The sequence below is a fragment of the Corvus moneduloides genome, chromosome 3 (genome assembly GCF_009650955.1).
Source record: "Corvus moneduloides isolate bCorMon1 chromosome 3, bCorMon1.pri, whole genome shotgun sequence".
Taxonomy (NCBI): domain Eukaryota; kingdom Metazoa; phylum Chordata; class Aves; order Passeriformes; family Corvidae; genus Corvus; species Corvus moneduloides.
This window is the reverse complement of record NC_045478.1, coordinates 52,294,628-52,311,759: the sequence shown is the minus strand read 5'-3', so window position 1 is coordinate 52,311,759 and position 17,132 is coordinate 52,294,628. Positions and strand designations below refer to the sequence as shown.

Below are 17,132 nucleotides of genomic sequence, written 5' to 3'. Positions count from 1 at the left end.
ATTTTTTGCCTCAAAGATATATTTAGTTGTAACAATAAATATATGCATTACACTGGTAATTAGGAACATGAAAAGAGAAAATCACTGCTTGTGTTAGGACTAAGTATTAAGTGTGAGGCAGAAGAATAAGTTGAGAATACAGCTTTATTCTACTGGCATAACTTTTTATTCCCTTGTTTCATGCTGCCTTATAGTCTTTATTTTAGAAAAGGTGGTACTTGCAAACATTCAGAAAGGATGTGATCTTCACAGGGACTTTGCTGCAAGTCTTGTGTACAGTTTACAACTGGGCTCTGCAAAATGGGATGCTACTGAGTCTTTGATGTAATGAAAACTTAGGAAGTCAATTCAATTCACTGCAGGGACTGCTTTGTTCTTTCATTATGATTCTTTTCTAATGAGAAAGACAATCACAAGGATAAACTCTATTCCTCTGAATTTTTACACTAATTACATACAAAGCACCATTCTGGCAGAGCAGGACTTATCTCCTTCAGGCAATACAGTATCATCTTGTAACCACACTTCAACTCTCCCGTATGAACGCTGGAGCTACGTGGGCTGAATGTGGATCCTGCTACCCTGGCTAGCTGCTTGGCTTGATGAATGTTTAAATATTCCATAAATCACAGGGAAACACTGATACTGCATGAAGCAGCAGAGACAATCCTTGCATTCTGCTTACAGCTGTAGGATCAAGGGTGCACTATTTTATCAGAACCATTAACTTTCCTCATTGAAGTGGGAAGGGATGGTTGGTTTTGTAAACAGTACTTGAGATGTTTGGTTATATACTAAAAAGAGCCAAACCCATATACTAACACTACAAAGGACAGTTATCTCTTAATTCTTTTAAAAAATCAAGTATTTGTGATTCAGCTCACATCCTTATGAGACAATTTATTAATTGACATACTGTGAGGCAATCTGGGCTACATAGGGAGCTTCCTTACCCTCAAACAAAATTACTGAGAACAACATTCACCCCTCTGCAATACCCTGATGCTGTGGACTAAGTTTCAAAGCTCAATCTGTGCTTATTGCCATGGTATCTGAGTACTTTCAGGGCTGTGTCATACAATACCTTGCTTTGTACCTGCTCAAAAGCCTTGATTTTTTCATCCACAACATTTATGTCCCTATCTGAACCTGTGGTACAAATACATGCAATGGCATCTGCAGAGATGGGGACAAAGATCAAGCAACAAGATGCATGAGTGGTACAAACTGCACTTCCTCAGAGGTTCCTCGAGCCTGCCCACTCATCCTTCTAGTCATGACGTTTATCTTAAACAGAAACTCACCTACTTGTGCTCAGATTAGCACTGTCTTCGAAGGACTGGCAGGAAAAGTAAGCAAGGGGGGAGCTTCCCAGGCTTAGCAACAAAATCTAAATCCTGATCCAAACATAAATGCTTGCAAATACATGTTGTAGATTTGCCTCAGGTCTCAGACTTAGGTGCTGGAATCACTAAAAGAACCACGACAGTATGAAACACCACATTGTGATGCTAAATTCCACTAGCTACCTGTGATTTTGCAGCTGTGAGCTGAGTAACTGCAATGTTTCCCATTTTATTGCATCTGTGGTTTCTATTTACGGACTTACTGGCATGAAATGGCCACAGCTGGCTAAATGTTCCTAAAATGAATGTACATTTACCTCCAGGGTAAAACTGCCTTTTTCTGAAGTAGTATTCTCAGTATAGACATTGCCTCACAGCAATGATGCAGCATCTTGATGCAAACATGGTTCATCACCCAGGACTTTGGCCAGCCTAAAGCTCAGCATCCCGTTCACGCCTCACTGCACTTAGTGCCTGTAGGGTTTGCTCTCATAAAATATACACCAGTCTTTGAACCACAGTGCAAATCTGAATGCTGTGTCTGGAAGGTACTGGTTGAGGGCATAAACTTGGCAGCCAGAAAGATGACCAGGTCTGAGCTTCCTGAAGAGAGAGTGATCTGAACTGCCTGATTTGAATCCTCCAGGGACTTTTTTACAAGGACAGGTACCCCGAGTGCAACTTTAGAACAAATTCACTCTCTGTGTGGACAAGACCTCCCATTCCCTTTTTTAGGTCAAGAGAATGGTAAGAGAACTCCCTTTTTTTTCCTGTGTTCTTGTCTGCATCAGCAGGCACAGGGAAAACGAGGTGTTCCTATCCTTTCACACAATGCCCTCTTGCAGCTTTTTTCTCTGATGGCACAAAGGATACTTCCTTGAGTATCAAAGCTATTTTGAAAGCAACCCAGTAAAACAAGAGGTCTCTCTGGGTTGAATTAGCTGCATCAGGGATCAAGAGATACTACTACAGAGAACACTACAGCATGGATGCTTGATTAGACCAGGCCTTTATTGCTTTGGGGTTATCATGATTATATTAGTGATTGCATCATTAAACCACGACATACAGTGTTCACACTTAACTGCTGCCACCTGCATCCTAGAGGAAGAGTGCTTTCCAATTTTCAGCTTGTATGTGCTGTGGGATGTACATGATTTATTCCAATGATACCATGCAAGAGTGTAGAATGTGCTGCTTTGGCCAGGATTAAAAAGAAGGAAAGATATTTTGTAACACAGGATGCATGCTGTGGGTTTGGACAGCAAGTGCCTAACCTAACAATCAGGAGCACCTCACTGAGAGAAATAACTCTAGCAAGAAAGGGCAGAGAGGCCTTTAGAGCCTTTACCTGCCATTTTATTTGCCCTATGTTTGGGGCCAGGATTCCTCTCTGTGTTTATTTGTTCCTTGTTAAACCGCTGTCAAAGCAAAACACACCTGATGAAAACAAAAATTGACTAAGCCCTGAGATGCCTGGTCCTTTGTGTGGGTGGAAAGGAGCAGCAGGGCCAAAGCAAAAAGCATCTGTCTGCTGGTCAGTGTGACAAGAACAGCTGACAGTGAAAAAACCCCCTGAGGATTAAAAAATACCATCCAACCTCTCTGCTAGGAATAGCCAAACAAATCAAAACAAAAGACAGAGGCCAAGTCTATTGATTTTAATCCTATCTTTGTATCCCCAACATGGTCTTTTTTTTTTTTTTACCCTGACTTTCTAGCTATGTGTAATAATTATACTGCACTGAAATTGCATGTGTTTTAGTATTATGGCTAAGAATGGAAGAAGACTTCATTGGACCAGGAAGGGAAATTCTATGGTTTAGAGCAACTATCATAAAGAATAAAATCCCAAGGTCCTTTATGAAAACTATACATACTTGAAAAGTTTGATACCTCACTGAATTGTTATCACCTACAGAGTAAAATAATGAAGGTTCATTCAGCAGCAGCAGCAGTCAACATTTTATAGCAGGAAATTTTAAAAACTCAATTGAAAGTAGAATGAAAATTCAAACACAAACACAATTATTATGTAAATGGAACTGAACAGAAATCTGGCTCTAGTCATACTGTTTTTTTCCAGCTAGCTTGCTGTGGTGTCCATGATGTGATAGGCAAATCCCAAATACATAACAGATCATAATCCTTGCTCCTCTGAGCATGCTATCCAAAACTGAAAATTGCACATTACGAAAAAAGATCTCTGCAATTTGAAGTGCCTGTAAATAGCCAGCATTCTAGTTTCATTTCTCCTAAAGTACAGAATTCCCTCTGAATATGAAAAGGGCTCTTCAAAGCCCAAACAAAAGGACTATTTGGCTGACCATTTTCATAATAAACATATCCCACACGGTTTGGCATCCCTAATTAGAAGCCCAGAGTAATTAGGAGAAAGTGCATTGCAGACAGCAGTGTGTAACACAGCAGGGAGATTCTGCAGTGATGCTATGAGAATACCAAAGACCTGAAGGTCATTATTTTTCACTGGTTCCAAGCCCTGCTTGCTGCTGTGTTTCATTTTTACAACCCAGAATGAGTGTGTCCCCTTGCACTGGGAGAGCTGTGAGAATCACAGAATCAGAGAATGTTTTGGGTTAGAAAAGACCTTGAAGATCATTCAGTTCCAACACCCCTGCCACTAGACCAGGTTTCTCAGATCCCCATCCAATCTGGCCTGAAACACCTTCAGGGATGAGGCATGTAAACCTACTTTCTCTCAGTTTAAAGCCAGTTCCCCTTGTCCTATCTCTATATACCTTCGTCAAGTGGAAGAGATGGGCCAGCTGGACATGCCTTTCCCTGTGCTTCAAGGGTAATGTCACAGCCTCTTGCAACATCTGCCACATGTTTGCAGGCCAGTGTGGGGGGGCTGAGTTGTTGCCTTGAGGGACCAAGGACCCCTTCTATCGCAGGCAGATAGGACCATAAAGCTGCTTGGCTGCAGCTTTGAACATTTTATTTGACTGGAGGGATAACCAAGCTCTTTGTTTTACAGCAGTGGCATGAGCATGCTTAGGAAACTGAACAATGATGAAATGGATCTTTTCTAATCAAAATCACTGCCTGTCATCCTCAGTGAAGAGGAAATTCTGACGGGATCGATGCCTTTCCAGAAGACATTTCATCTCAATGGTACTACACGTATTGTCCAAAGTACATGATAGTAAATACAGTTTGATCAGCTTAAATCATATACTTTCTTTGTTTCCCAGACAAACAAGATTGTTCTTACCAGCAATCGACAAAAAAAGGTGTTGATATTAAAAAAATTCTGTTATGTCTACCTAAGTTAAGTGCATAAAATACCTTAGTATTAATATACATTTACTAGTGGAATGAAATTAAGTAAAAAGAGGCATTTACCGTTTCTGTCATTCAATAAACAGCTGACAAGCACTGCAGTGAAGAAAAACAACTCCTATATAGCATTCTATTTTCCTTCAAGTGGTTTTGGTCAATTTTGGTGAAGTAGGAGGGATGCTGGGGAGGGTTGCCCTGTATCTAAATGGAAATGCACACTTGAATAGCAGACACATCAGGAAATTACATATGGCTGAGATACTAATGGCATAAGCCAACCTGAGATAGAAATGCATAAAAAAATGCTATGCCAGTAACAGGTCTGCAATCTTACCAGTCTCACAGGACTCTCTTGCTTACTCAGGGGCACCAATTACCTTTGATTATATGTCAAATGTAAAACATTACAGTTACTGTAGGGAAAACTCTATTTCCACTGACATGTGATACAACCTCATCACTTGGCCTAGAAGCAGAATTCATCCAGACATACAGAGATTCATAAAAAGTGTTTCTGAACTAGCAAATTATTGCCATCCCTTAGTACTGGTGGGCTGAAAATACTCAGTAACTTGTTGCAGTAAAATTCAAGGAACAGCTTTCAATGTGGAGCCCTACTCATGCAGAATCTGGCCCTCAAGGCTTTATGGTTCCCACCTGTTCAGAAGACACTTCCATTGCTCCCTCATTTCTTGTTTTCCAGAGTAACAAAAAAATAGCAGTTTTGTATTTTTTCTGTTTTTAATGATGTCTAGTAGATGTGTTGTTTTCATTTGTAGCATATGTGACGTGGCTTTTAGAAGTAATTTATTTTTGGTGGCAAGCTGCTGATGCTTGCACCCATGTTGGCTGTTGGCAATTAACACCTTCTGGTCCACTATGGACAATTTCCCACTTACTGCTTTTTAAGGTGCTAAAACTAATCTACACCAACTCCATTTCACTCATTTGAGGCTTTTCTTACTGATAGCCAAGGTTTTTCTTTTCCTCAACTAATAATGACGCATAACCCAGAGGACATAGGGAAGTATCCCTACAAGATTTTGTTAAGAAGAATCCTCTGCTGACGAGGAGACTGAGGTGAGATAATATGTGTTAAAACCTTCTCAGAGGTGTTACCATGGACAAATACAAGTTTTGGCTGTGAAAACAGCAGGCGTGAGAGGAAGCTACCTCAAGAGAAGGAATTGAGGATGTCCTTGTTACCTGTTAAATGTTTGGCATATCAGCCAGATAAAACATAATGACATTAATTGCCTTATAATGCAGCATAAGTGACATTAATTTTATAATGGCATTGTTCTCATACAAAGAAAACTCCTAAAGAATAATATCCAGACCTAAGCACTGGTGCATTAATGAGCATTGGACGGGGCACTGCGGTGGATACACACGTGTGGCTAAGTGGCTGCTGGCATCTCTGCATGTCTGAGTCTGTGCCTTCCTAACTGCAAAGAACTTCCACACTCACCTCTTCAGCACAAAAATGAGTTCAACTTAAAATTACATACAATAAAAAAAAAAACAAACCACAAAAAACCAAAAACTCGAACAAAAGTATCCAGGAAAAAAGGAAAATTTTTCTAGATTCCAGATTCATACTTGCACTTGTTCACCTGATAGAAAGGGTAGATGGATTTCTCCATCAGAAAAATCCAAGTTTAGACAAATTCTTTCACTTTTTCATGATCTGTGGCTGAGTAGTATCCATGTTTCAAGGCCCATATGAAAATATCACAAGCACAAATCTCCTTCAAGGCTTTTTCATTTTTATTTTTTGGTCATGAGAACAAAATTGCAAGAATGATGAAAAGCCTTACTTACATGGAATTCACTGCTTAAAACTATTGAGTCTACTTTTACTCCTTGAAACTTTTCTTTTTTTTTGTTTTTTTGGTTTTTTTTTTTTTTGGTTGAGTTTTTTTGTTTGTTTTGTTGTTTGGATTTTTTGTTTTGTTTTTCTGGTTTTTTGTTTTGTTTTTGGGGTTTTTTTTTGGTTTTTGGGGGAGGTTTTTTTGGTGGTTTTTTTTGGTTTGGTTTGGCTTTTTGTTGGGTCTTTTTTATCATGGAAATTAAGATTTAAACACACAGAGATTCTGACACCTTCAGGACTGTGCCTCTCAGCACTATCTGATAATATGTGGATTCAATGCAAGGTGACGGTCCTAATCGTTGCATCCATTAGAGTGAGCACTGAGATGAAATTATTTTGGAAAACAATCTCAACTCACAATATAAAAATGTACTGGAAGCTGCTGGTTCCCATGAGCTAAATTTAGGTGCTGGAAGCTGAGCATTCACTGCAGAAGGCTTTAGTCAGAAAAGCTCAGGAACTTTAATCATCTGCTAATGACAATTTTCAGAAACCTGTGCAAATTCTACCTTTTCATTATCACTCAGGGAGTATATATGAACAGTGAGGGACAGCTAAGTCAAAGGGCATCCAGAGTAAATCAGAATTTGGAAGAAGCCTTTAAAGAAAGAGGAACTCTTTACATCTGAGGAAATTATAGCTTTCAGTCCTACAGTGAATTCAGGGTTTTTTTGGCTACCTCAAGTGACACCTCCTTAAACAGTACATTTCTGCAAAAATCCCAAGGATTAAGAAAGCAAGGAAAGAAAAAGACAAAGGGATGCAGTCATTTTTTACTACAAATCAACTTATGATGGCTTGAATTCTGAAGGAGAAAGAGAATGATTTAAAAAATTTTCAATCTTGCATAGAGAGTAGAAGAACTGTACTTGAAAAAAAAAGCCTTCTGATGATGTCAACACTCAGCACTCAGAAGAGAATCATCCCTTATAAAATTAGTATCATTATTATGTGATTTCCATCTGTTAACGAAGCCAAATGATTAGAGCTGCTAGAGAAACTGCCTTAATGGAACAAACACAGATAATGGATTTGAATAAATACACAAGCAAAAAGACAATGTCAGGCTCAGTCACTTGGCAACGTTAAATGCCGAGTAAATAAATAGGCTGTGTAGTGCTATACCATCCAGCAGAAATGTTATGCTGAATGCCTGGATCACTGCTTTCATGGCTTCTGCAGCCAATTTTGATTTGGATTTTCTTACATGAAACCATCTTTTTGGGTTTTTTGACAGCTCCTTTTCCAGACAATTCCACTGGTATGCTTTACGTGAGTTCTAGTTGTTTGTACAGTCTGTATTCAAACACCTTCCCCAGCCCTCGTCACTTGTCCAGAAAATATTTTCCACATATCCCTAACACTTTCCCACTTACTTCCCAAATCTATCTTATTGGCACAACAGATATCTCTGACAAACTCCCTTTAGTCCACCACTGTATTTTTGAACAGAGTCAGAAAATTATTTATAAAGTACCTTTTAAATACATATTTATGTATAGTAAAGTAGAGTGCCTGTTAGCAATTTTTAGATGTCAATATACACCAGGCATCAAGCATTATTCCAAATTAGCCTCTGTAATGCACAGCAGAATGCAGTATCTATATGGGTATACCCTTTCACGAGCCAGCATTTTCAAAAAAGTAAAATCTATTTAAGAGTTATAGGGACTTGCCTTCCACAATACCTAAATCAGTCCAGAGAAGGACATTTCTGGGACAGAACTTGTGAACATCTAGGCAATCCTACACTCAGAATAATTATTTTTAAACACAGTTCTCCCGAAAGCTGCTACTAATAACACATTTTAAACCTTTGGCAGAGCAAAGTATGTGGTGATGTTTCCCCCTACACAAACTGAAATACCAAGACAGAGAAACACTGCCTGAGCAATCTCTCCTTACATAAGAGCCAACATTTCCCTTGCAGATTGGCTCTCATTGCCTCTGAAAAATGTCAGTGGGGACCAATGTTTATAAAACTTACGTTGTAATACACTTAAGTGCTTTGTGCTGGAGTACAGAGGTATATTTTTGACTGTTCATTTTTTGCATAGAAATTAAGTCCTTGCTGCTTTGGAACACTTTTAGCATTGTATCACAAGACTGTACTATGACTGAAGAGCTTAAGCTTCAGGGTTGTTCCCAAAACATTAAAAGATGTAACATCAAAGAACTATTCAAAAATCATTGTTCCTGTAAGAAAACATGAGCTTTTCAGTATGCTGATAAATGTACCATGGCCTAATACATTTTGTAGTTGTTATCCTCTGCAGAGTCCTACCCTCGTTATGTCAGGAGAACACATGATATTTTTTCTCTTTTATTTGGCTTCTAACCTACGTGTTCTGTGAAGGTGAATAAATACAATTGTTACAAAAAAAAAAAAAAAAAGGGGCTGAGAAATTTACTTAAATGCATTGACTTCCCACACCTCATTTAGACACAAAATCTCAAAGGAGGGAGATGTGTGCAGGAAAGGCACATCCCCCCGTATTATCTATAGACTGTCAAACAAAGGATCATTAGACACACAGTACAAAAGCACGCTATGACGCATTTCTCATTTTGGAGGGCAGATTGATTACACAGGCCCTGTGGCAAAGCAGTGTCAGGGCCACAGAGCTGCTCAGCCCACACATCACCCCAGAGACAGAGCACCCCGAGATCCCTCCCTTCATCTCCTAGCTCCCAATAGCTAAAAATTGGCTCCTATTTCTTTCTTTCTAATAAGTGAACTACTGAATTACCATGATCAGCAACTAGAACTAGCAAGCTCTTCTTTGCTTGCATCTGAGCTCTCCTTAGTCTACATAAGATGCAAAGCATACTATTATTTCCCAGCAAGGCAAGAATAATCAGAATTCAAAAGGACTGGTGTTTCTTTTAGCTTTTAGGTAGCATCCCAGTCCTTAAGATCATATGATTCATTCTTTGCTAATGAAGATTTGTTGGGGTTTTTTTCAGTTCATCCCATGTGTATTTCTAGGTAATATGGAACAAATTTTAGTGGGATATGTGTCTAAATCATATTGCTTATTGTTGTTCTGCAAAAGACTTTATCCCCACTGTTTTCTACAGAACAGTTCCAGAGAGACACTTACCTTGTCTGACAGCTAGTGTTGTCGTGTAGACCAAGAATAGAAGGATATAATTGAGGAAGCTCTGAAAAACAGGTGTGTTGGCATGGAAATCTTCTGACAGATACTTGCTTGTGAGACCAATGCCACAGATAAGGAGGGAGAGTACCTGGCCAAGTGCCACAGACAGCAAGAGATCCCTGAAAGGAATGAGAATAACAGACATAAAACACCCAACCTCTTCACTAAGGAGGAAATGCTCATACTCCTCCAGGAATCATGTTCAACATTTCTGGGACATGGAAGAAACATGATGCTTCAGTCAATGAGGGGACCTGCTGGGTAGAGCCAACATAACATTTCCATTATTTCTGCTCTTATCATGGGCGTAAACATTGCGCCAACACAGTAGCTTTTATTCACATGTTAAAGAACAGCAGATGGCACATCCCTTCCATTTAATTTTGCATTTCACATTTCACAAAGGATAAATGATCATTTAAATCAACCAAAATACAACACTGCTTCCTTTGAGCATCCTCCTTAACAGAAAGACCCAGGAGTATCATTCAGACACAGTGGGAAACACAGCTCTTTCAGGACTTAGCAACCAAAGAGAAAAAGATAAAGGATCATGTTTCACCATCAAGATGAATATACATTTCATCATATAAACTATTCTTTCCAACTACTATGCAGATCTCTTTATATTTTCTTTAATCTTTCCCACTGCTTACTTTCTCTTCTGCTTGATGGTAACAGGAGGTTCCAGTTTTCCCCTTCCTGTCTCCTGGTTATTAGAAATGTATTTTGTTCTGGCTTCTAGCTTTAATCTGTTTTTCTTATTTTTCATCTCCAGTATCCTCTGCATTCTCCTATTACAACCCCATTCTCTTTCCCCACAGGTCTCAAATAGTTTCTCCTTTTGCGCATGTTCTCTGTCTTCCTATAATTTTCTCTTTACTCAAGAAATTGCTATATCTGAAAGAGCCTTTCCCTCCAAATATCTCCATCTCTTTTACTCTTCTTACAGCATTTATCATCTAACCACACAGCCCAACTGAGTACAAAGAATCCTCCTCTAAATTTTGTCACAATATCTCCTATACCCACAACACAGGAATATCTGTATTTTTTAAATTACCCCTAAGAGTTTTCCCAGGTTCCCCATGTGTCAATACTCTTGTGCTGACCAGGCCTGCTCCACAGCTACACCTTCCCATGCAGAAGAATGAAATGCAGAAGTGTTGGTCTGGTAGAGAAGCAAGCAAAAACAATGCCAGGGGGAGAAAAAGGGCATCCAAAGGGGACATCTAGTCTGACCCCTGCCCACTGCTGCTGTTGCTGTCACCAGCCCCCAGAAAAGAGGGTCTGAGCTCCCTAGGGTAATACATGAAAGAGAGGAGCATGCTCTGCAATGTCTCGTTTGAGCCTGGAATGAGGAAAGGGAACTAGGCAATCCTAAGGGAGTAGAGAAAGGAGGGCAGCACCCTGCTCAGCTATAACAGTATTTCATGCGCGTTCTCTGCCAGACAGGAAAAAGAAATATTGCTTCAAGGCTGCTTTGCTTTCCCTGACAGATTTCCCTGACCTCAGCTCTGCATGTTTGGCAGTGATGAGCATCTGTGCTCCCACAACTTGGTAAACTCAAGTGTCAAATTTGTTTCCCCTTTTTCTCATAAACAATCCTCCCACTAATGTGTCACGGTGTCAGTCATGGCATGATTTAACCAAACAGACACTGGAAAGCACAGGAGGCTGGGTAGTTATATTCAGCTAACATACCTCGCTGACAAACAGCCTGACACACAGAGTAAAGAACAAACTTTATTGTGCTAAACTCTGTGTTTTGATGGGAGACTGCTGGATAAGTAGCAAGTAAGACTCTACTACTGCTACCTCCACTTTCACATTACTCACTCTACTGTCAAACACAACCATGGGAAACAAACACACTCGACAGAGGTAACATCCAAGACCACGATGCAAATGCTGCCTACACTATTGATCCTCAGTTGCTGCTGTTACCTGCTCTACTGTTAACATGGAATAGGAAATTTGAATAGTGACTGCAATTTAAATCCACATATTAATCTTGCACACGTGTTTACAGTTCTTCATTTAGCTGGATATTGTTTCCTACATCCTTCTGCAATTAAGTTTCATGCAGGGTTCTCCTCTTGCCTACTGCCATTTCTATAGTTTCATTTCATTAGTAAATTAAATGTTTGGAAATCAGTAGCCTGCTTTACATGGAATGCAGGTGTGTCCCTGTATATTGGCTGTGCCTACGAGTGAAAGTTGTATTACATTCATTATGGGACTGCATCTGCTCTGAAGAGAAGCATCTTGGATCCTGCTTAGATTTACATAAAGCTAAATACATCCTCTCTCAGGAAAGGATTCTCACAATAACATATCTCTTGCTCCCTAGGGCCATTAGCTGTTGGGAGCCACACTAATCATTACATTTTTTCAGGCTGGTCAAAAGTTTGATGAGGTCTTACAAAAGGTGTATTTTTAGCTCAGCTCTCTATATTCAGGTGTGTCACCAGACCTAACCAATCAGTACTGACATTTGTATTAAAAATCCAACCAACAAAACCTGAAAAACACCAGGTAAATTTCAAAGCTGTGTTTGATAGCTGTAGCCCTCTCTGGTGTACATTTTGATTCTCTCATTGCCATTTTGCAATTTATAGAACAGCCATGTTTTTCCATAGCTGATTCTTTGCCAAGTCATTCAACCACATCTACAAGTGGCAGTTTTCCTAAAGAGTTGATGTCTCTTGATATATATATATATATCTATATCTATATATATCTATATATATATCTACAGCACATATATACATACTTATATATATACACAAACACGTACAGCCTGTCCTCAGCTTCTGTATTTTACGTTTCATAAACCTATCAACAAGAAAGTAATTCAAAATTCACGGTCTTATTCCTAAAAAGTCATTGAGAATACCTTTTTATGTCTTCTGTCAATTACAAAATATGTCCAAAAATCCACTCGCTATTGTATTATTGAACACAAAGGGTAATTGGAGCTCAGTAAATACAAACATGGACAAGATTCAAGACTGTGAACCTAAACACTTCCAAGTCTGTAAGTAAAGGCTGGATGAGTATAATCTCTGTAACTTGAAAGAGCTTTTGAGTAAAAATTGTCTTTTGGACAAAAACTGAATGTAAAAAATGCAGAAATCTACTTTGTGGGAATCCAAGTGCAAGTAGTACCATCAATGTCATTGTCTTTCAAAACACTGACTACATAAATGATATTGAGTACATACATACTGCTTGTCTCTGATTTTTGCACACATTTGGTATTTCTAATTATGTAAGAAAACTCACGCCGAAATCAAGCTTCTCTTCCAGTTAGTATTTAGTTAAACATTTCACAGTTGATGGATGACACAGAAAGATACAAATCTTTTAATTCATCAGTGCAAAGAGTAGCATGTTAGATGTTTAAGCAAAACTAATTCGAATGCCCATGAAATACTCAGACTTGAAGCAAAGATGATCCATTTTATAAAATTTAACTACTTCTAAGACTGTTCATTAAACTCTCCTGCCACCCCTAGAAATATGCCCTTTACAGACATGAATGACAAGCAGTGGCACAGAAGATTTGGTGTGCGCCCCTTCTCTCACCACTGTAGGCTGTGACACACTAACCATTACCAGGGAAACAGGTGAAATGAAAATTAAGTAAGAGAAAGCAAATCACAAGATCAATAAAATGCTCATTTTTGCCTTGGCCGAATGGAAGAGAACAACTCATCTCTCTCCAAACAGAAAAGTGGAAACAAATCTTAAATTACTTGTTTAAATTCATGACAATGTCAGCAGCAATATAGAAAAATACAATTTTTTGATAAACCTAATAACCAATGTAAGATGCCTGAATTTTACAAAAAATGCTGGTAACATTAACTGCATTTATTTTTTTTCCTGCAAATGATGATCTTATAAGACAAGAGTCTTAACTCCTGAGCCTTTAATACCTGGATAAGAATAATATACCCATTCTCTTTTTTAAGAAGAAGCAGCAAACAAACACTGAAAAGAAGATTTCAATGGCTGTAGAAAACCTACTATTTCTTTTAGAAAAAGTAAAAAGAAATTAACTCAGTGCTGTCATGTCTGGCACTCCTAAGTATCTTCCCCAAAAATCATAATACTGTTGAAATATGCAACATGGCTCCTATCTGCAACACTTTCTGTGTTGCTTTTCATGTTTCACGACAGACTGGCACAAAGGATGATTTCTTCCCTAAGCCTTTGGTCTATCGTGCTGGCTTCAGTAGCACATTCATTCACTGAGGAAGTAACATTCATTCATATCTTGAAGAAAGGCTGTGTAGTTTGATGGCCTTCAAACAGAACACCAAAAAATGACGCTCACTACATAAAGCTTTATAAAAGTGAGGGTTTCCGCCTTTCAGGATGCACTTTCTCTTTAGCTGAGTGCTATTCTATTTCTCTACTTGTATTCTATTTAAATCAAAATAAAGCAATTCTTCAAAAATCCCATTTTCCCTCACTAATACCAACAGTACCTTCTCAAACGAAGTTAAAACAGGGGAAGATCTTCAGCTTGTAGCTAAACTTTGATCTCACAAATGCATAGAAATATTGAATGATTTAGGCCGGAAAAGGTCATCTAGTCCAACCATTAACCTAGGATCAGATGGGTGTTTTGAAGTGAGAATTAGGTCAGAATTACTCCTAAAAACTCATGTTGCTAAGTGGGTTTTTCATGGCATACTAACAGAAATTAAAATATACTTCTTTAGAAGTGGAGCCAGAAGACAAAGCCTCATCTTTACATTGGGAGCCATTTAATTCTGTTTAAATGTCTGGGCTGGTAGCTGCTGGGTGTCCTTTTAACTTGTTCCTCCAGGCATGTGGAAATTTCTGTCACTTGAGTATCTCCTTTTTTATCAGCCATGACAAAGCCAAACTTCTGAAGGCAGACATTCTCATATCAAAGAACTCTGAAGCTAGTGCTTGGTTGCTAGCAGATACACACTGGCATAATAAAGTGTACTAAACAGCTATCTGCAGCTTCTCCTGTAATTATTTTTCACGAAATTAAAACATTTAGCTTCGCATACTAGCTCATTCCCATATCCTCCCCAGAACACAGAAACACAACTCACAATAAAAAATCAAAGCAGTGCAACATTCAGAAAGAGCCACGCTGGAGAAGCAGTGACATGCAGAGGGTGGCCAAGTAATTTAAACATTTAGGCCTGTTTAATTGACACTAAATCCTGTTTTAAAGCACTCTCTATGTCAGTTTAATTTAACTGCTTTCCCTCCTCTCTTTTGCATGTTATTTGGTATCTTGCCATTGATAAGTCCCCACCGCATCAGTTTTAGAGTATCTCAGATGGTAAAGAACAGAGGCCACCACTACTTTTAATCTCTAGCATGAGGTGTGTTAATCCTTCAGCATTCCACAGGCTCCAGAAGACGAGAGATTGGCAGTCTGTTTCCTGAGCCAAGATTTCACTAGAGGAACACATCTGGAAAGGCTGCTTGATGGCACTGTTAGAAAAGGCCTGCAGGCAGGCTCGCGCTTTCTCTGGGACGGTAATGACTGCCACACGAAATTACCGCTCCAAATGTTCCAAGTGTGTATTTGAAAAAAGAAAAAACAGATACACTTCATTCAGAGACTGACGACTGCTATGCCATAGTGAAGTTGATGATGTCTGTCACAGCACTGTGATTTTGCCAAGCTTCTTCACTTGAGTGCATTTTACTGTGTTTCTATAAAAGCGTGAGGAAAAATAAAACAAGGTCTTAAAAACTTCACATTGATTCAAAGTAAGCTGAAGTTATGCCCCTATAGGAATCCAGTCAAATTTATTTAAATGTTTACAGGTGGATGTGGAATCTTATTTTAAGATTTGACTTATCTGGTCGAAATATTGACGCATATTACCATAGAAAAAACAGGAACAGCACATGTCAAAATCACAGATACTAACTACCATCAGCAGCATGGAATGTGACTATTTTCACTGCAGCAGAGTTCCTAAGTTCCCACTCCACCCCCCACTCGAATAGCTGCTTAATGAGGACACGGACATTACTTCCGTATTTTGTGGTTTGCACTTAACACTGACATAGGCAGCTTGTGAAAGAATAAATTAACAAGATTTGTTCTGGACAATCAACTGAGCTCTCACTGAAGGCTAAAGCTGCAGATTTTCTAATAGCTTTGAAGCATATGGAGTCTCCTATTAGTCCTGCATTGCCCTGAAATTGATTGCATCTAGAGAACAAGATTCTACACTAATTTTGCATGGAAACTTATCTTTTCTTATTTCCCCTTATCCTCACATGCCTGTTACACAGGGGAGAAATTCTACAAGTTGGCACATGCAGTCCTTCCCTCCTCTCTGCCTCTCTCAATAAGGTAAGGATTGCAGCAAGTATCTTCAGTTAATGCATCAAGGCTGCTGCACTCTGCTTTAGAGCAATTTACAGAGGCAGTCCCAATATTCTATAATTAAATGTTCACAGCACTAATAGCAACCAAGTTGCCCAACACATATACTGATAATAACACCATGGGCTGATGTGCCATGTTATTCTATTGGTCAACTACTCCCATAGTCTACATTCTCCGCAGTCATTCTAGATGATGTCCCAAGAAAATACAGTGGACTTGTATGTCTAAATAAAAGACAGTTTTAATATTTCTGGCAAGGAAGAACAAACCAATGTAAAATATTTTCAGAATATAGGTATCAAGCCATTGCTGAAGAGTGAAATACCAAAGTCTGAATCCCAGCTAAAGCCACACACTGCGTTAAAATAAAAACAACACTAATATTATCCTTCAAATCAGAGTGAAACCCATGCAGCACCAAGCCCATCCATCACTTAATTCCTACTGAGTCATTATTTTGAAATCTTCATTGCATTTAAATGATGTACAGGCTTTGTATTGGATCTCGGCACAAAGGATGGGTTTTCCACAGAGTGAGCTGCAGAGTACCCCAAGCTCCCACCGAGGCTCAAATGAAATTCTCTGTGCCTTAAGCTGGGGGTAGGAGGGGAGCTCTGTGCTTTCTTGCTCTCATCATCCTCTCTTGCTACCTCCCCAGCGACTCCTCACTTGCATTGCAGCTCGGGATCAAGCTCAACAGCTTCCTTCCTCAGCAGGGCCCAGCACCTCATTGCAGCATCCAAGGGACAGCCCTGAGGGGCAGCAAAGGGACAGCCAGACCTGGACACACAGCCAGCACTTCCCGAGAGTTGAAGAAGTCCCAGCAGCCACTGCCTTGGCTGGAAGGACACCCTGGGCATGGGGAGAGCTGCCTATGTTTCTTATCCTTTGCTTTTTGGCTTTCCTAGTTGCTTTGAGGTTTTTCTATTCAGGACATTAAGGTTCTAATTTGTATTCAAATACAATTGGGCTTGATTTGAAGAGCCTTTTGGGGAGATCACTAAAAATTAAGGTGTAGGTACATCTGAAACCTGTGGCTGACT

General features: G+C 39.3%; 1 protein-coding gene across 1 annotated transcript in view; it reads right to left on the bottom strand.

Moving 5' to 3' along the window:
• SLC35F1 (solute carrier family 35 member F1) overlaps window positions 1-17,132 on the bottom strand; it is a 230,306-nt gene that overhangs the window by 91,001 nt on the left and 122,173 nt on the right. Inside the window, exon 2 of the mRNA XM_032101556.1 lies at window positions 9,627-9,802. Coding sequence (XP_031957447.1) covers window positions 9,627-9,802 — 176 coding nt within the window. The remainder of the gene's footprint in view (window positions 1-9,626; window positions 9,803-17,132) is intronic.